Source organism: Anolis sagrei, chromosome 1 (genome assembly GCF_037176765.1).
Source record: "Anolis sagrei isolate rAnoSag1 chromosome 1, rAnoSag1.mat, whole genome shotgun sequence".
Classification (NCBI taxonomy): Eukaryota; Metazoa; Chordata; class Lepidosauria; order Squamata; family Dactyloidae; genus Anolis; species Anolis sagrei.
Genome location: NC_090021.1, coordinates 42,448,283 through 42,469,304, shown reverse-complemented (window position 1 = coordinate 42,469,304; position 21,022 = coordinate 42,448,283). Strand labels below are relative to the sequence as shown.

The 21,022-nt window shown below is 41.8% G+C and overlaps 1 protein-coding gene across 3 annotated transcripts in view; it reads right to left on the bottom strand.

Annotated features, from left to right (window-relative positions):
* Positions 1–886: 886 nt before the first annotated feature.
* The window catches only part of ALK (ALK receptor tyrosine kinase), a 759,925-nt gene continuing 739,789 nt past the window's right edge, over positions 887–21,022 (bottom strand). For all 3 annotated transcript variants that reach the window (XM_060754129.2, XM_060754130.2, XM_060754131.2), the window contains 6 exons: positions 16,700–16,797; positions 15,368–15,460; positions 12,512–12,613; positions 10,912–11,046; positions 8,303–8,393; positions 887–6,681 (listed from right to left, as the gene is read on the bottom strand). In XM_060754129.2, the coding sequence (XP_060610112.2) occupies positions 6,007–6,681; positions 8,303–8,393; positions 10,912–11,046; positions 12,512–12,613; positions 15,368–15,460; positions 16,700–16,797 (1,194 nt within the window). In that variant the 3' untranslated portion in view covers positions 887–6,006. The remainder of the gene's footprint in view (positions 6,682–8,302; positions 8,394–10,911; positions 11,047–12,511; positions 12,614–15,367; positions 15,461–16,699; positions 16,798–21,022) is intronic.

The window sequence follows — 21,022 nt, the reverse complement described above, 5'->3', positions numbered from 1 at the left end:
GTTGGCAGAAGCTGGGGCTAACAGTGGGAGCTAACCCGCTCCCTGGATTCAAACCACCAACCTTACATCAGCAAGTTCAACAGATTAGTGGTTTAACCCTCTGTGCCACTGGGAGCTCTTGTACATTACTAAGCAAATGAAAATCACACTGAGTTCACTGAGATAACTATGGGATTTCACTGGTGATTTATGTTTGGATTCACTCACTTCAGGATTTCCCCTTGACTGATTATACTACAGATCATTGGTAATTCCAACATGAATTGTTTCTATTTAAGGTTCTCTGTTTCATTAATGTAACAATGGGAATATGTGTACCTGATAATGTGCAATGTACAGTCTCAAACCATCCCAGCTCTGAGACAACATTACTTGTCTCAGAGCACACTTGACTCTTCTGTTTAGTATCTGCAGAATTGGTATCCGAGAGCAGCATTGTTTACATCCTTGGCACAATAACCAAGTACTGAGTTAATTCAGGGGTGGATAGTCCATCAGGTGCAAAAAGAATTTGCCATCATGTAAAGGCTATAAATTCCAGTCCTAAATGAATGTTTAACGATGTTTTCAGTGCAACGGAACCTTTTCATCTGAGCTAATAGTTCTGCAAGGTGTTAACCTCTATAAAGTTGCCTCGACTGCTGTAGCTCTTGTTCAACCAGAACTTAGTTTGTCTTTGTAAACTAAATAGGAATTTTTCATTTCACAGATTGTTGACTATTATAATTTCTCAAGTAGAACTTTCCTGCTCTTGTTAGCTAGATACTCAACCATTACTTGCACTCTTGTGTGCTGGGCTAGGTTTTTATCCAATTATGTTCCAACACAATAAAGAACTAATTGGTTTGGTGAATTAGAGCAGATATAGTAAAGTCAAACTCGGATCTTCCTTTACAGTCATTTTATTTTGTCTTCATGCCTTTAGCTTCACTACACTTGATTACAATACAAATACAATACAAAATACAATGACCATATATTAGTATTTTATCTTGAGAAGGATCCCTGAAATGCATAGGCCCTTGGTTTATGAGCAATGTTGCCTAAGCACCTGTACAAATGTGATGCACATTCCTAATGGCAAAGCTTTGATACAGAAGGAGAGGCTGGGATTGGGTACACAGAGTTTTTGTTTCCCTAAAAAGACATCTTGTGATTTAGACATTCATGAATTGGGTGATATAGCTGTGAGAAGACATTACAATGGTGGTAGTTTTTCAAAGTTTGGGCATAACTAGTGGCCTTGCTTTCAGGAAAAGATGTCCCAAAGGAAAGTCTTAATAGCCAGAGCCATGCACTGCAAAATGAACGTGTCAGTGCTTTATCAATTAAACATCCTAGAAATTAAGGTGAAAGGATAGCCTGTCTGCAGTGCTATGTTATGTAGCGTGGCACTCCTACATGTACAAAACTTTGCAAAAAAGTCCTATAGAAAATGGAGTGGGGCTTATTTATATTGAAAACAGGAGGAGTGGGGAAGTGGCATCCGTTGGGTACGCCTACCAGTAAATGTACTTGACCAGTTGCCTGTTAAAACTATTATCTGAGAGTGATGTCAGATGTGTAGGGAAGTGGCTTCACAGTTCTAACATCACTCTCAGTTTTACCTCCCACAACCAACAGGAAGAACATTTCAGTCAACAGGCTCACCCCCACCCCTGGAACTAACTTGCTTTTGTTCCACTTTTCTCATGGCTAATTAATTCTCTTCCCTGCTGTGGCTTGCCATCCTTCTTTCTGTTTTTGCCAGAATGAAGTGTACTGCACAATCAATAACAGGAGGCAAATAAGTCACTAAGTGAATGTTGCATTGAAACCACTAAAGGGCTTTAGCTCTGTATGTTCCAGCAATAGCGTCTAATGTTCCACATGTCATTCTTGAAAGGCCTGATAGGTTCCATTTTGACACGCTCCGGTGTATTCTCTAATGTGCCTCCAAAGGTTATGCTAGCATATAATCAGCCCTGAGTCTCTGATCAGACAATGGCACATTGGTGAGAAAGCAGAGATGGAAACAAATGTTCCTTTAGCTGATCCCATATTCCTTGCCACCTCCCATGAAACGGCCTCTATCTTAGGCAAATGTCAGCGTGCTGGAAGAAGCAAAGACTACCAGCATTGAAGTGATGCTCATACACCATCAACTCTGCTGGACTGGCCACGTTGTCCAAATGCTTGATCACTGTCTCCCAAAGCAGTTACTATACTCCAAACTCAAGAACTGGAAACAGAATGTTGATGGACAGGAAAAGAGATTTAAAGATGTGCTTAAAGCCAACCTTAAAAACTCTGGCTAAGACACTGCGAACTGGGAAGCCCTGGCCCTTGAGTGCCCTAACGAGATCAGCTATGACCAGCAGTGCTGCAGAATTTGACGAGGTATGAATGGAGGGCAAAAGGGAGAAACATGTCAAGAGGAAGGCACATCAAACCAACCCTGACTGGGACTGCCTTCCACCTGGAAACGGATGTCCTCACTGCGGGAGAACATGCGTATCAAGAATAGGGCTTCACAGTCACCTACGGACTCACAGCCAAGACACTGAATTTGGAGGACCATCATCCTTGGGCTATGAGGGATCGCCTAAGTAAAAGTATCTTAGGCAGTGATATGTTGTGAGGGGGGCAAAATAACTTCCTCTGAAACTCCAGTGTTCCCATTTATTTTTCATGCTGTTGTAGCCAGCATTATTGCCTGCCTTTCAGTCGAGGCTAATATAGTGTCTGCCTTGCAATGAAATGCCGCTCCAATTCTACTAGTGTGATGTTATCCTGCTGCAGTGTGACTCAAATCCTTTATCACCCACCTGTGCTAGATATTTAAGAGGATTGACTGTTCCATTTCCACACTGTGAACCAGCCCTATAAATAACCCTGCTGATGGGAGTGCTGAAGTCCTGCTTACGTTAATGGGCCTAAGCGTCACAAACAAGTATTGGCATAAAACCAGGGCCTGCCTTTACTTCGGCAAGTGCAATCTACACCTCACTATATTGAGATGGCTGTGGGAGGCTCGGTGATTTTAGAAGCTTCCCTTGATCTCGAAATTCGTCAAAGGTTATAACAAAAGAATCTGGTAATGCAGACAGGATGAGGTTCCTCCAATATGCCCTTGGGTTTATGCACATGGAAAGCCATGCAGCAATGGTTTGCAAGGACTGTGCAGGAATGTAGACGAATGCTCCTTTATGTTCTTAGCATGTGAGAAATGTTTAATTTGTGTTTTGCACCTAAGATAATTTTGTTGCCTATGTTGAATAACTGCCCTCTAGGGCAATTCATGCAGGTAGAGCATGCCCCCTGCTGTGAACAAGTGGGAGTGTCAAGATTGTCTCTTCTGCAATATACAAGGATCTTAAAAATAAAACTTTCTAAGTCATAGCTGGAACAGAACTGCTTTGTGAACAAAAGAACTGTCAGTGACTGCAAAAGACTGTGAGTGACTGCAAGCAAAAATCAGGACCAAACCTGAGCTGTTTCAGCTACATTTCAAAGTTCTTGTTTGTTCCATAATGGGAGCTATTTCAGTTAGGAATCCATGACTAGATAATTCCAGCTGTAATTCATTGCTAAGAATTCAGGCTCATTTCCTCATTGATTTATTGCTCCTTCCATGGAAAGTGGAGGTCTTTTGCCTATCATTCATGAAGGTCAGTCTTCTTTATTTGCATAAAATCCCAATCAAATCAATGGGGTCTTATGCAGTATAACTACACAGAAGTGCAGCTGCATTTATTTAATGGAGTATTATAAGCCCTTGTACTAGTCTTCATTCCCTTACACAATCTCCATTGGAACAAATGCGAGAGCCTTGTTGGTACAACTAATGTACATTTCCCATTTACTTCACTAAAAGATATGAAGTGGATCACCATTTTTTAATGAGTGAATGACAAAGTTGAAAATTTCTCCTGATACTCTAGAAGAATAACAGGTCAACCGACCTGCCTAAAACAGGTACCAACTATGCTTATATGACAAGCAGGCATCACCAGCACTACTCCCACCATTTCTTATGTTGGTCACATTATATCAGTCTTGGCTCCTGCTTCACAGGAGAATACTTTGGCAACGCTTTTCATTTATGGTAGCTTCATAGAAATTTTGAAGTATGTCAAAATATGAATCTATGGTATGTTGGGGGAGTTGGACAACACAATGAAGTAGGCAATGTTTCCATTTTTTTTCATGTCAGGAGCGACATGAGAAACTGCAAGTTGCTTCTGGTGTGAGAGAATTGGCCGTCTGCAAAGACGTTGCCCAGGGGTCACCCAGATGTTTTACCATCCTGTGGGAGGCTTCTCTCATGTCCCCGCATGAGGAGCTGATGCTGATAGAGGGAGCTCATCTGTGCTCTCCCCAGATTCAAAAACCTCTGACCTTCAGTCCCGTCGGTACAAGGGTTTAACCCATTGTGCTAACGGGAGCTCCTGCCTTCCCATTTCTATACTCAAATTGAGATTCCTTCGTCTGAGTATTGACTCCATCAGAGCTATGACTTTGAGGGATGGCAAGTGGCTGATGATTTAAAATACTCTTCACAAAATACTGATTCACAAACCTTTTTTACTCATCCCCTAAAGCAGGGGTTCTCAAACTTTTTAAACAGAGGCTAGTTCACAGTCCCTTTGGTTGGGGGGGGGGGGCAGCCTATAGTTTGAAAAAAAAATGAACACACTACACATATCTTATTTGTAGTGCAGAAAAAATGAAAGCAATACAATAGTTAAAATAAATAACAATTTTAACCAAGACAAACTTACCAGTATTTCAATGGGAAGTGTGGGCCTGCTTTTGGCTAATGAGATAGTCAAGTTAGTTAGGATTGTTGTTGTGTGTCTTCAAGATGTTTCAGATGTAGGGTGACCTTAAGTCTAAAACTTAGGACAGGGGCCCAGTAAATGGCTTTGGAGGGCAGCATCTGGACCGTGGGCCTTAGTTTGGGGACCCCTGTCCTAAAGTGTCAAGTACATAGTTGCTACTGATAAATAATATCCTGATGCAGAACAAAGAAATTTACAATGATATTCCTGCTTTACTGCCTGGACACTATCCATGTACACACAACACCAATGGCTTCCTTGCTGTACAAGCCGGAAAACGGAGATGAAGAACGTTGTCCTCCTTCCCATCCCCAACATTTCTAATTTGAACTCTCTCAAGCCTTAACCAGCATAGTTAAGGGTAAGGAGTTGCAACAGGTTGTAGCCCCAAATATCAGGAGAGCCAAAGATTTGCAGGCCCAGCTCTAAATTTTAGCATAAACACCTTCAAAATGTATGTATGAAAGTTTAAGTCGGCATCACTCCATGACAGATAATATGAAAGGATTTCACATTTTCACCAAGATAGCACTACAGAATTTTACCATGTTGCATTATTTCCTACAGTGTCCCTTTGGGGCATGAAAGGAGTGCAATTAATTTGGTTTTCTTGCTAACGATACAGTGGAAGGGCCCCACAGTAGGTGCACTGGCTACGTGCCCTTTCAGAGTCAACATTATCTGTCCCCGCTCTCCTGCTAGGAGTATGATTGTTTTCCCCATCGTCTCTTCAAACCTCTGACATCAAGGATTTCCATATTTTGCATCTGGCAGTAGAGGAAATCTCCGAACGCTTGAACTGTGAGTCATGAAACTGCACACAAACAACTGAGAGGAAGCAGCGCATGGGGAAGCACATAGCATATAGCAATCATGCAGATGATTTTTTTATGCAACTGAGAATGGGGCCTTGCTGATAATATTGACTGATGACCTTTGTGTGTAGGTATAGATATAGGAAGGGGCTCTGAAGCACGGAGGCTTCTCGAGTGCTGGAGGGAAAACAGCTTCAAAGGGTGCCACTTCTGAGCATGTTGACACAGAACAGAGGAGTATCTTCTTTTCTCTCATGCTTTCTGTGTTGATGACACTGAAGTTCATTCCAAGGCTCATGAGTCACGAGTCGCAAAGGAAGAAAGTCAAGAGAACTGGAGACTTTCAAGGCCCTGGACAGGCCAAGTTTCTACGGTGAGGACCCCCGTAACTGTTGGCACAAGGGTGGAGCAGGGGCTTCCAAAGGCAAGCCCTGCTGTTGGTATCCATAGTTAACAGTCCCACACGGGAAATGGCGGAGCCTGAACAGAGGCACTTCTTTAACACTGGCTGTCAGTGAAGATGGTTCTAGAAGAAGGGAGGAGCTTGGCAGTCTTCCAGTCACAATGCTGGGTCCCAAAGTACTGTTCCCTTCATGCCCAGAACCTTCCCTTTCAGTTGCCTCTTTTTCCACCTGTGAAGTGTTTTTGACAACTGGCTTCTCTGAAAACCAAGAGCCATATGTTGGGTTCCAGAGATTGGTGGGTTTGTTTCTGGACCCCCCACCTTTATGGAGCTCAGTCGCAGAGTTGGACTGAGCATAAGCCATGTTGACATGTCCTCCTTCCAGGGGTGCCTGTGGGTTGCCACGGACCGGCGGCTGCTCAATGCCAGCCACTTTCATAAGAGGCTTTCCAGGAGGGATGGCTAAGGCCAAGGAGAGAGGGGATGGCAAGAGCTGTTGAGCACCCCTTTTCTCTTGCTGTGGCAGGACTAGCAGAGGAGGAACTGCCTCAGGGTCTTCGGGACGGACTGGAACCTTTTCTTCTTCTTCAATGCACGGGCCATATTCCACAGGCAGAACAGTATTGATGACATCAGGATCCTAAAAGGTAGAACAAGGAAAAACTCAAAACACATTTCTTTATTATGTACTTTCTTTCACAAGTTTTGAGGCTAAAATGCACTGCTGGACTAATCCTTATTTCCAACGCACACGAATATATGAGCACCTACTCAAACTGACTGCCAGACAATTCAGAACACACAATAATAATAATAATAATTATTATTATTATTATTATTATTATTATTATTATTATTCTTTCAAACATTTGTACCCTGTCCTTCTCAACCCCCAAGGGTTGTAAGCCAACTCAGGGCGGCTTACAACGGCAACAATTCGATGCCAATACATACAAAAACGCAATGCAACATGGCATAACAGAGTAGATAAAAACATTAAGTTAAAATCCATGTAAAACATTATTATCAACCATATTGCCATATCCGAGTTTGATTCATACCATAGCTTCACAGATGTTATGGCAGAGTGGGCAATGTATGACCCTCCTGAGCCCCTCTTGCTGTCTTGTACTCTATTCCCAGATGGTGTTGTGGATAAGGATCAGGAGATTCCACCTGAATATTAGGAAGGACTCCCTGACTGTATGAGCTACTCTCTGCCTTGGAGTATGGGCTTTTAAACAGAGGCTAGATGGCCATCTCTTGGGGGTACTTCAATTATGCTTTTCCAGCATGGTAGGGGACTGGATTGCCCTTGTGGTCACTTTCAATTCTATGATCCTATGATTAGGCTCAGGTGAAAAAAAAAAAGCCAAGCAAATGAGCAGCAGCAACAGTGACAGAAAGACAACCAAGAGTCCGTGGATAGCAAGTTGCCTGACTCCCTGACCATTCTAAACCCTTTGGAGTTGATGTTGATAAGGAGCATAGTTGTTGTTGTTGTTCACAACAACTATGCTCCTTATCAACATCAACTCCAAAGGGTTTAGAATGGTCAGGGAGTCAGGGAGACCATTCTAAACCCTTTGGAGTTGATGTTGATAAGGAGCATAGAGAAAACAATAATTTGAGGAAGTTGAGAAACTCTTTCTAGGCTATTTTGCCATCTTGGGCATTAGTGGCAAATTATGACAATTCTTGCAACGTGGGGTTTCTTTTCTTTTCCTCATTTGTGGAAACAAGTAAACAATGACAGCAAGAGAATAGATAGATTTCTGTCAATGGCCCCTTCCCTTGCTCACCCCCAAACAAAGTAGTTTGCCTATATGTCTCGGGTAATACTAGGTTTGCATCATCCTTGTTATGCCCCACTCCCACAGGCTTCACCTTATGATGTTGCTAGCCTGCACCTCCTGCCAGTCCTAAGATGCATGGCCATTCTTGAGGAATGAGAGAAGCTGCACTCTAATGATATTTGGAAGTTAATCTATCCCTGTTTCTGCTTTAGAAGTGAGCCAAGTTCAGAAAGAAAGACAAATGTTGTCTGCTTAACAGGCACTTCATTTCTGGAATGGCCAAAAACCATTTTAAACATGCCTGACCCATATACTTTCATTACAGCCTTCTTAGTTAGGGCAAGGGATTAGGTAAGAGCAGTTGCTCTGATAGCCATTTGGTCTTGTGAAGGGAAGCCTGGAAAGACAAAGTAATATGTCATGCAAATTAATAACATAAAATAACAGTCAAGTAGACTCAGGTACCTGGGTGCAGTATTCAATCCTCTCCAGTATTATGGCAAAATTTGGCCTGTCTTCAGGCTGGTGTTGCCAGCACTGGGTCATTATCCGATATCTATAAGAGGAGCAGGAGACCAAATGGTAAATAGTAGGAAAATGGGACTGCAGGCTGATTTAGAAAGATGCACAGGCTGGCATTCTGTTGAATAGTTATGAATCCATAAGCTAGAGTTGCACATTCATAACTGCTTGATATTCATGTTTATAATTGTGACACAATAGCCATGGTCACAAATGCCTCCCTAAATCTACCTTAACAGTAAGTGCACTGCTTCTACGCTGGCCAGCATCCAGTCAGTCAACAGAGGTCTGTTCTGTCCGTGATCAGGGAGCAGCAGGGTGGTGCTTCCAGACCTCTCCCACCAGAGATTACTTATGTGACAATCAGAAGGAGCACTCCTGTTCCAACTCCTCATTGCACCATAAATTGCCAATGTGAGGCGGCTGGAAATGCCATCCTGCTGTACCCTGGTTACTACCAGCACAGATCTTTGCTTAACATAACCTGCTAGCTCTTTAGATGTTTTGGGGACATCAGATTTGGGGACAATATGCAGTTACATGTTTGGAATAATGTCATCGATGTAAGATCTTGGGCATAGTTTACTACTGAAGATTATAGGACGGCTACGTTAGTTATGTTTTGTCAATTCGATTTTGAATTAAGACGATTCTTTGAATGTGAGGCCTCCAAGGGCTCAGTTTCTCAATAGCCCTGCTCAGGTCTGTAAACTTATGGACATGGCTTCCTTGATTAAGAACATCTATAAGGTGATCTTCCTCAATTCGTATTGCCTTTTTCTTTATCTGGTGTTATTTTTTTCCAATAGCTTCTGCCATGATCTATCCAGACTAAATATTCTAACTTTGGTCATTTCTTGGGAGACTTTAGGCTTCATTTTTTCTCTTTACTTTTGGCATCTCATGATATCCATAAATTAGGCCAAAATTCTACTGTTTGTTTCAAGTACTATAGACCCATTGAATGAACTGAATGTACAAAACTTTGATTTATGGCCTAACAATTGATTCAGTAATACTACTGTAGCAGGATCTGCCAATTTAACTACATCTACAAGTCTAAATAAATGGTTTTTGTACTAAATGACTTTATTACAGTTCTAATCAAAATTTATATTTGTCATAACTTCCTTTAGAGCAGTGGTTCTCAACCTGTGGGTCCCCAGGTGTTTTGGCCTACAATTCCCAGAAATCCCAGCCACTTTGCCAGCTGTTGGGATTTCTGGGAGTTGAAGGCCAAACATCACAGGATGAGAACCACTGCTTTAGAATGTATTTCAAAGTAGTAACACTATGCACATATGTAGGCCCCACAGAAATAGTTGGAATTTATATTTTCTAAGCACACAAGGACAGGGTGCTTCTGCAGCTGAAGATAATATTAAATGGAATTCACTTTTCAGTTCTAAGTATCTTTTAACAGCTTAATTTGGTATTCTAAACTATTTGGCTTAGAATGAAAGAATAGGGCTTACAATTCTATGCAACAATACAGAATATTTGAAGCTTGTATTTTCGCTAAATATCAGGAACAAAATCCAAAGTTCCCCAGAACAACAATCTTGTGGTTACACATCTGATGACTTCAATGTAAGTAACACTAAAGCTTGGCCGAACTCAGTTCAACTCAATTATGCTAGAAATGGGCTAAAGCCCAGGTACTTAAATTGGAGGAAGTAGTATATTAGCTTGTGACCCAAGTAATGTCCATCCAAATGAGGAAAATTGTGGAAAGTTTGATGATTTATTACCTGGAAGCATTAGGACGCATCATTATGATATATCATTACATGGATTAAATTTAGTGAGAAGCTCTTAGGCTATTTGCAAGAGAAGGAGAAGGCCCTTGAATTATTGCAAGCAGATGAGCACTCTAAATGTGACATGAGCTAATGGCTGGCACCCACCAAAAATGGCTGACCGCTGCAGCTAATGGTGACACTCCTTGGGAAGATGCGTGGCATGGAGAATTTGTGTCTATTCTGATCTTGGACTGCAAGTGTCATCAACCCTAACCATTGCTAATGTGAGCTAGGGCTCATTAGTGCTGAGGTACAACATCTGTAGGGTTATATGGTCCTAACTTCTGGGATGGGGGAAAAGTGCATCTCCAAAGGACGGTTCTTTCATAGTCAAAATAGTAGCATATATTCAAAGAGGGAGCTATGTCAAGGGACCACAGACATTTTCAGAAGTAGAAAACATTAGAGTTCCAGAAATTAAAAAAATATTTAGGAAGAAATATTTAAGGGGTGAGGGGGGGGGCATTGTAAAGTCACTCCAATGAAGTCTAAGCATGTGGAATGATCATAGACTACTGACAGGTACATTGTGGGGATAGTAAATGAAATGTACTGAAGTTATCTGGAAAAAGTACATTTTTGAATGGAACCCTGATTTGATACTGCAGGGTATCATTTATTGCAAGTCTCATTTGCTTTAGCTGCTTGGTGAAATATATGAGCAATTAAAAAAAAAAAGCTTTTCAGAGCACAGAAAGTTCACATAACATAAATATTGTTTATGGAGCATAGTCCTTGAATATTTCATACACTGGGCCAGGGCAGTTTTTTGGTGGATCCATTCTTCCTCCACTTGTTACGAACTCTAGGACCTCCTGGTTACTTTTGCTGGGATAAGGCATATATCCAAGAGAGAATATTTCCCACAGCAGCACTCCAAATGACCTGCACACAAAAGAGCAAGATATAACAAGAAAAGAAGACAGTGGGCATTTCATATCAAATTCATACAGATGTATATGTGTTACTAAACACTACCTAACTGTATGGTTGGTGGGTTCATCTTGTTATACTACAACTACTTCAAGTCTCTTCTTGAAGTAGTCAGAGGCTTAAGGTTATAGAAAATGAGTTCTTCATATCATGACCTATTTCCAAACCATGGTTGTTACAGTTACCTGGTGACATGTTACTGGTGAAACTGGAAAAAATCAAGGCAAAGATTGTTCCTAAATGATTTTTAGCTTTGATACCATTATGACCCCTTCTATATGTCATGACCTCCTTTCCTGTTGCTGTGGGGAACCATGAAAGTAGGTCATGCCTTGGCTGGTAGCACACCTGAAGCAAGGAAGAACTGACCAGGGCGGAGGGTCTCCATGGAAATGGGATGGACATGGTGAAGGGGAGGGCCAGGGTGAGGGATATGAGCGGGAAAGCAACTTTCAGATGGAACTTTATGTCCTGCTGCTCTGCAGCTCTCTAGAGAAGAAATGACCTCACAGACAGACTGGAAGGCTTTTATTTCTCAAAGCACACAGTATAGTTACAAGCAATGTTCAATCTGAAAGTTGCTTTCCTGCTCACCTCCTCATATCCCTCACCCTGGCCCTCCCCTTCAGCGTGCCCACTCCATTTCCATAGGGACCCGCCATTGTGGTCAGCTCTCTCTTGCTTCAGGTGTGATACTGGCCAAGGCATAACCTACTTTCATGGTTCCCCACAACATCAGGAAAGTAGGTCATGACACTATAATCCAGATTATAAATGCAGATAATCCACATTATCTGCTTTGAACTGAATGAGTCTACACTGCCATATAATCCAGTTCAATGCAGATAATGCAGATTATATATGGCAGTGTAGAAGGGGCCTAAATGACACAGCACTGAACCACACTATTTCAGGTCTTTCAGTGCTATAGAACATTTTGGATTGAGACCTGTGTCTTTCAGGATCAAACCAGATCTTTAGGAGAATGAGCATTTCCTACAATTAACCAGCTTTCCCTTCCACAATGGGATTTTATCAGAAATATGTGCCTCAGCAACCAGTCATGGGAATTAAGCCAGTTTAAATCTCCCAAAGGTCAATCCAAAAACAAGGCAAAGTAAATGCAAAATATGTAGGTGAGGAAATTCAGATATGTTTTAACTCTTGGGGGAATACCTCTATTTAAAAGTAATTAAATGTGTAGCCTGCAATCCCGTCTGTCAATTTGAAATACAGTATATTCATTGAATCATATGGTGAAAGACAAATCAAATGAGTCAAGCCATGGTCATTGTAGTGGGCCCTCACTAATCAGGAATAGGAAGTAGACCATTGTCTAGTTTGACCTTCAGAAATAATGTTAAAAACATTTGGCAGGATGTTGGGTGGTATCCTGAATGGGAAATCAAAGGCCTACCAGGTGTCCGTTTTGGATGTAAATATTCCTTCCATAAAGGCCTCAGGTGGCATCCACTTGACGGGGAGCATTGCACACCCTCCTTTTCTGTAGTAGCTGGCCCTGTTTAGGAAGGAAGGAAGAGTTAACAAAAGGACATTTGGGCTTTCTTTCCAATGTAGTATTATTCATTTGTTCATGTCTGTGGCTCTAAGTGTGGCATTAGTAGAACAGTGGGGATGATCACTTCTTTCTTCCTCTACAAAACACTATGGCAGAATCATGGTGAAAACATTTTCTAACTTATAGAAAAACACAGAAACAAAATATGCAGAAAGTCTTACTCGTGGAGACCAACCCTTTCATTGTTGTGTACTGTGTAAGTATCATCTTAAGTATCATAAGAGTAAGCCTAAGTTATTTAATGAACCATTTGCCACTTGGAATGGTTTTAATAAGACCAGTGGTGTGGTACAGATGCTTGCTATGGTGACCTCATAACCCATCGTCCCAAGGATGGCCAACAAATGCAAATAATACAATTGGAATAAATGCTCATTTGAGACCAATCCATCAGTTTCATCCCAAAATATGTTCCATAATAAAAATGGTAGCTCAAAATACTTTCCTCCATTGGCTACAGGAAATACTTCAGCTAATCTCTAAAAAAATGGAGGCATTTGAGGGGCAATGATGAGCCAGAGAAGGCTGCCAAAATCCTAACTGGGCAGATCGATCTCAGTTCTCCAGTGCTATGAGCCACTGCAGCCCTATGAATACTGGAGTATACAGGTTCCCAGTTTGTTTGCTTTGGGCAGAAATCACAGGTGAAATGCCTGTCAGAACCCCAAATGGAATAACCATGTAGATGGACTAGGCTCATTCTGGTGACTTGGTTTCCCCGTAAAAAGAACAATAGTAATTGTAAAAAACCCCTGTCCTTAGGTAAACATTAAGGAACCATGGTGGCACAATGGGTTAAACCCTTGTGCTGGCTAGACTGCTGACCTGAGGGTCGTCAGTTCAAATCCACGAGATGAGGTGAGCTCCTGTCTGTCAGCTGCAGCTTCCCTTGCGGGGACATAAGAGTGCCTCCCACAGGATGATAAAACATCTGGGCATCCCCTGGGCAACATCCCTGCAGATGGCTAATTCTCTCACACCAGAAGTGACTTGCAGTTTCTGAAGTCGTTTCTGACATTTTTTTTTAAAGGTAAGCATTATGCTTTTTTAATTGTTAAGAACTCTCAAGTGCCATGTTCTCAAAAAGTGTCGACAGCATAGTTAGTTAAGAAACAATTCCAAGTTCTGTCCTTTTGTGTCACTAAGAATACAATTGTTTCTGTATCAAAATTATCTCTGGACTAATGGTGAATGGCCTATTGGGGAAGACAGATGTTCATTGTGACAGTTCCCATAGCCATGGGTTCACTGGATTTAATGCCAATTTGCGACCATGCCACCTCCCACAATACTTTGCATAATAACAGGAACAGCTAAGATTATTCGGTATCCTTTACATGAGACATCTTGCATTTGGAGGGTCAAATTCTGCTTCCATATCAAGGTCAGAATAGATGCCCCAAGTCCTATATTTCTTGATGAAGTGAGGATAAGTGTTTGCAGTGGTCTCAACAGACTACTCCCCACCAGGCATGTAGCCGGGGGGGGGGGGGGGGCTTGAGGGGCTTCAGCCCCCTCCCCCCCCCCAAATTCTCATGGTGGTTCGCGAAAAGGCCTTAATGATGCATTATTTAAACTGTTATGTTTATTCATATCATGATCTGATCACCATAATCAATATATCCCATATGCATGGGGGTATTGGGGTAATGATACAAAAGGTTTGCTAGGCTAGACCCTCTTTCACTCAGACTCAGCCCCCCCAATACTTAGCCCCCCCCCCCTGAAACGAAATCCTGGCTACGGGCCTGCTCCCCACCTTCAGTACCTGAAGCAAAAGGGCCTTATATCATATATCAAATGCTGTAGGATTCCATTTCTGGAAAAGCACTGGCTGGTAACCGCTCCTTTCTAGCTTCTGCCACCAAAGAAAAGCACATTATAATGTGCTCATAATCACAAAGACTCCTGGTTGTACGATGGTCAGCAGCAGTCATGAGATTTTCCTGGGGTTTGGGCTTCCCATGAGATATGAAATCTGACCTGGAGATCTTGTAAAGGTCCTCATTTCATGAGACAAGGAAGCCTAAGGTAGGTCTGTCTTATGTGTCCCTGGCCAATTTTAGATGGGAACTTGACCGCTGTTTTAAAAAATTGACAACCCTATAAACAACTCAGAGCAATTTACTATATTGTCATGTAACAGTCATTCTCCAGCCTGACATTAGAGGGCACTGTGGGGACAGTAGTATTGCATTATGGATGTGATGCCTGCCATTAAAGTCTTTCTTTGCACTCTCTGCTACTGCCAAATAGTTCATCCCAATATCCTGGATAAAGTCCAAGTTGTGTAATTACATTCTCCTGACCCTTCTTTTATATGCTGTCAATTGAGAAAGATTTACTAATGACATAGAAACTGAAGAGGACCAGGTCAACACCATGGAGGAGGATACTGAAACGTCAAAATAGGGCTGTGCCATTTGGTGTAGAAAAGGTGAAGCAAAGGCAGGGCAGCCCAGAGGATACAAACAACTGAATACAAGACAACGGACTCAGGCAATGAGGGAAAAATTGGATCTGAGGAAACTGGGAAATGTTAACACTGGAAGATGGTATTTGGAAATATTATAAGTCTTTTAACTATAGCAAAAATAAAAGTGTGAAATAGAGCTAAGACAGATAAATCAATATAGCATCTTCAAGTGATAAGTTCCTACCTAATGATGCTAATAATGAGCTATATTGCCTTACCTATATATGTCTCGAGCCATTCCAAAATCTCCAATTTTAGCTATTCTTCCAGGGCCTTTACAAGTAAGTAGGCAATTTCGAGCAGCAATGTCTCTAAGATAGAAGAAGAGAAAGAAAATTGTTCTTTGAACAAGTATTAAGAAATGAAAAGACATCTGTGAAACAAGGCCTTTGAAGGAGCAATTACATGATGCATTGGAAAACAAAGAGCGCATGTAACTGACTACTGAGCAGCACCCTCCCTCTTGGTTTTACAAACACAAAAGCCAAGGTGGAAAACTCAGCAGTACAAGATTAAAACTCCACAAATAATTCCCATAGGAAAATGCACAAACCACAATGACTGGATTAAAAACGCACAACCAAAAGCTAAAGGGGAATGAATAGCTTTATCTGGCAACTATCATAAAAGCAAGTGGCAAAAAAAAATGCAACGAAAACAAATACCTGCAGATTAACCAGTTCTCCTGATTGAACGGTAATGCAAGCAACGCCCACATGTTCACTTGAGCCTACGTGTTAAAATATATTCATTTTTGAAACATCTTAACATTTTATAGGAAATAGCAAGGAACACGCAGGAAAGTGGTCAATGTGTTGCTGCCCAGCAAATATAGTGCATGATTTGCTTCCCAATCCGGGAAGCTGCATGAGCTCCCACGGTTAGCCTAGCTTCTGCCAACCTAGCAGTTCGAAAACATACAAATATGAGTAGATCCATAGGTACTGCTACGTTGGGAAGGTAATAGCGTTCCATGAAGTCATGCTGGCCACATGACCTTGGAGGTGTCTACGGACAACGCTGGCTCTTTGGCTTAGAAATGGAGATGAGCACCAACCCCCAGAGTCGGACATGACTGGACTTAATGCCAGGGGAAAACCTTTACCTTTATCTTACCTTGCTTCCTATTACACTATATTACACAATTATTGTTCCTGAGTTATAAATGTCATTGCCTAATTGATTCTATCATAAAACCATGGAAAAAGTTCATTAAACTGCAAAAACGTTATTGTGGGACATTTTGCAGCACATTTTGCTATAGTTTTTCAACTCTCATCGAGTCTCAACCAATGCAACATAGTTTGAGCCAGCCGCAAACTTTCTGGAGTATAACAACGACTTTCAAAGTAAGTACCGCACAATTAAGCAGGAATAACACTTTCAAACAGGAACAGATTTTTTTTTACAATTTTGTTACATAGTGTTATTTTTAGATGGCTGACGCACTAAACCTCGAGGGGGCAGTAGAGCACAACCATCTTTCATAAGAAAGTCACACACGCTGCTGAAAAGTGCTCCCTTCCCAGTAAATGGCTTCTGCTACTTACCTGTGAATGAAATGGTTTTCTTCCAAATACTGACAGCCACAAGCAATGTCACGAGCCACGTGTAGCAGGTCCAGCATGACCAGGGAGGAGGGATGGCTCTAAAAAGACAGACAAAAACCAATGCAAAGCATGAAACTTCAAAGAGGCGTCTAAGTGAGCATGGCTTGCTGCAGAGTGCCAGGAAACCCATCTCGCGACACATTTTGCTGGAATGAAAGGTTTCAAACCTTTTGCAAATCCTGGCATGGACATGTGTTTTAAAAAGGACCACTGTTTTAGCTCACTTGACTAGGCATCAGAAACTAGAAAGGCTCAAAATGAAAATCACAGAATACCTAAGTATTATTTTAAATAGGTATCTATGTCATCCCTCCTCTTTTCCAGAGCTAAAAGAAATTACCATTTGAACTAGAACTTCCAAAATCTCCCAGACATTATAGTCATGTTGCCTTGAGGGTTTTGTAGTTGCAGTCATAAAATCATAGAATCATTGGGTTGGAAGACACCTCATGGGCCATCCAGTCCAACCCCCATTCTGCCAAGAAGCAGGAAAATTGCATTCAAAGCACCCCTGAGTGATGGCCATCCAGCCTCTGTTTAAAAGCCTCCAAAGAAAGAGCCTCCACCACACTCTGGAGCAGAGAATTCCACTGCTGAACAGCTCTCACAAGAAGTTCTTCCTCATGTTCAGGTGGAATCTCCTTTCCTGCAGTTTGAAGCCATTGTTCCACACCCTAGTCTCCAGGGCAACAGAAAACAAGCTTGCTTCCTAATCCCTATGACTTTCCCTCACATATTTATACATGGCCATTATGTCTCCTCTCAGCCTTCTCTTCTGCAGGCTAAACATGCCCAGCTCTCCAAGTAGCTCCTCATAGGGCTTGTTCTCCAAACCCTTGATAATTCTAGTCGCCCTCCTCTGGACACATTCCAGCTTGTCAACATCTCCCTTCAATTTCAGTGCCCAGAATTGGACACAGTATTCCAGGTGTGGTCTGACCAAAGCAGAATAGAGTCCAGCAAAAGGAACATTTTGAAGCTCTTTCCCTGCTGCAACATAATGATTACTCTTTGTTTTCTATGTGACACTAAACTTTGCCTTTATTTTTTCTGTTGCTAACAAATATATTCAGTTGCGTGCAGATTGAGGACTTTTAAAGGATCAGCCTAACTGAGATAATTTAATATGATTGCTGCCCAAGTCTGGGTTTTTCTTTCTAAGAGAGGAAATGCAAATTACAGAGGAAACACATTTCTCTTCTTCCCCACTACTGCTCAAGTTATTGTTTGGAAGCAATAGTATCTTCCCCAATGAGGGTCCCTCAAATTTTAAATGACAAGGCAAATAATTCCTCACTTTTGGCTATTTTGCGAGGGGAAGATGGGAAATGGTGCAAAGAACTGGACACATCAAGTTGGAGAAGTAGAAAGGCAACCTGAAAGGGAAAACAGATATCTGGATTCTTCTATAGCAGAAGGAAATATATATGCAGTCCCTAAGTTACGAACAAAATAGGTTCTGGAGGTTTGTTATTAAGTTGAATTGTACGTAAGTTAAAACAGGTACATTTTTAAGTATAACTCCAGCCAAAAAATATGTATATTAACTTTGGGTAGCATAGGGTTAGGGTGCCATCTTCCAATGCAGGGAGCCAAAGCTCTTTGGACTTGGCTCTGAGTTGCTAGCCTAGTACACTAGCCAAAAAAACCAGATCAGGAATTGTGGCTTTAGATACATTCTAGTAAAAAAATGACCATAATTTTTTCAGAGGGAGTGAGTGGTTTTGTACATGTGTGAATTCTGCTATCTTGAATTTTGTTACCTTGCAACTAGGAAGATTAAAAAGACACGTTGTTATACTGCATTCAGGAAAACAAACAAACAAAAGAAGGAATGCTGAACATTTGACCAGTAGGGAGGAAAGATGAAGGCATCTTTTTTAAAAAGCACAATTCCATGGTGAATGCTTTGGGATCAGGGGACATTATGGTCCAGTTTCAAATTTTTGTCCCAAATAAACTGAACCCATTGAATAACAGAACTTACAAGTGGTGATATATTGATTTCCAACAATAGGTTAAATCCTTGTGCTTGCAGGATTCCTGACTGAAAGGTCGGCAGTTTGAATCTGGGGAGCAGGTTGAGCTCCCGTCTGTCAGCTCCAACTTCTCTTACAGGGACATGAGAGAAGTCTCCCACAGGATGGTAAAACATCCAGATTCCCCCTGGGTAACGTCTTTGCAGATGGTCAATTATATCACACCAGAAGTGACTTGCAGTTTCTCAAGTCGCTCCTAACATGAGAAAACAAAAAAGTGTCTTTGTTCTAGTTGGAACTAAGAATAGGATTCAATACCTTTGGCAGGTTGGATCCATAAAATGGAAATTACAAAATTTGGTATCACATACAAAACCTGTGGCAAAGTATTCTACATCAAAGCTTCTTGTGCCCAGGCAGCACTCAGGCCTTGTAAAGATGATGCTATGGGCGAGGGGATGCTGAAGGAGGGAGGGAGGAACCAGGCATGTAGCCGGGGGGGGGGGGGGCTTGAGGGGCTTCAGCCCCCCCCCCCCCCCGAAATTCTCATGGTGGTTCACGAAAAGGCCTTACTGGTGCATTATTTAAACTGTTATGTTTATTCATATCATGATCTGATCACCATACTCAATATATCCCATATGCATGGGGGTATTGGGGTAATGATACAAAAGGTTTGCTAAGCTAGACCCTCTTTCACTCAGACTCAGCCCCCCCCGAAACTCAGCCCCCCCAAAACGGCCCCCCTGAAAAAAATTCAGCCCCCCCCCCCCAAATGAAATCCTGGCTACGGGCCTGGGAGGAACTATCATTTTTTCTGTCCTCAAAAAACTGATGTGTGAGATGCAATTGCAGCTGCCTAGTCATATACCCTTTCTCCCGTTCCTTCAATAGCTGTTTAATGGGTATTGCAAGTGGTCCCATGGGGCTTAGTTTCTGCTTTCAGGAGCAAGTTGGCATGGAGCACTGCTACACTTTGAACCTTCTATCTAAAATCTTGCTTCTTCTTTAAGCACTTTAGAAATACAAATTTCTGGCAGAGAATAATGACACAGTTAAGAGTGGCCAGTTCTTTTTGAATATGCTCAAAAACACATGTCCAAAATACAATCGAAATGCAATACACCAGAAGTGAGCATGACAGTGGAAGAAATGCGAAAGAGTGGATCTCACCCACTTCTCCTTCTGAATGTTCTGGGAAAGAGATACCAAAATCAGTTAAAATGAGCTCCCAGGGATCTAATCCAAACTTACTGTGGAAGCAGCAGCAGCAGAGGCACCTTGGATAGGTACATCTTAAAAGAAGGCACTAAGGTATTGCCTTGGATGATCAATTTCTTCAGTGGCCACTGGTGGCTCCAGTGTGAGTTGGGCTGTGACTCTACTTCAGGTCTCAATCTGAACTTTAAAAGAACCATCTATGGAACTGAACTTAATTGGGGGCAAGGTTCAATACACTGGATAGCTCCTCACACAGCCATTCCCCTTTGCACAAAATGCCTGAGAGATGAATCCTACAGTTAGAGTAAGTCATAGCATTGCTCAACTATTTATACTTGAGAAAAACAAATATTAGGACAAATATGACCCAACTCTTCTGCCACAGATGCCTTTGTCATCGTCTTCTACTTCCTTCTCATCCTCCTCTTTCTAAGAGGTAACATCAGACAAAGCAACAATAGACTTTGTTAAATCTTAATGCAGCAGAGCCATTAGAGTCCTCTCCCTCGTAATGCAGACTGAGCTACTACTAAATCTTATGTTAAACACTTTTTACCTTAGTTGAAAGGAAAGGCAACAACTCTATTGCTTTTTATTTCATCTCCACTAAAGCAAAGGCTCTTCTGAGTTCAGGGCCATTTAACAGGGTAATTTGTTTGAGACATGAAGCATTTGGACCCATTTTGTACAGAGATGTGGAACACGGGAGTAGCCTTGAAATGCCAAGGAAATTCACGTTACAGCTCCTTGATGGTCTGATTCCCACCCACCTCCGCCCTTGGGTTCCATGAAAGGATGATGCAGCCATCCAGAAATTGTCTGGTTGCAGCTGAGAGAACGAGATGAACAGGAAACTGGAAAGCAACATACCTCCTTGTTAGGTCAAACCTTCGAAAAGGTGACCACAAAATGAAGCGACTCTATTGTTCAGCATAATCACTGCTTTGAGCAACAAGCTGCAGGACACAAAGGAGGGAAATTACTGCTTATCTTCCCCAAACCTCTCCTGATTACTTTTCTATGTGTGAAAAACCCCTTGAACAGAGAAGGCTTTTAACTCCTT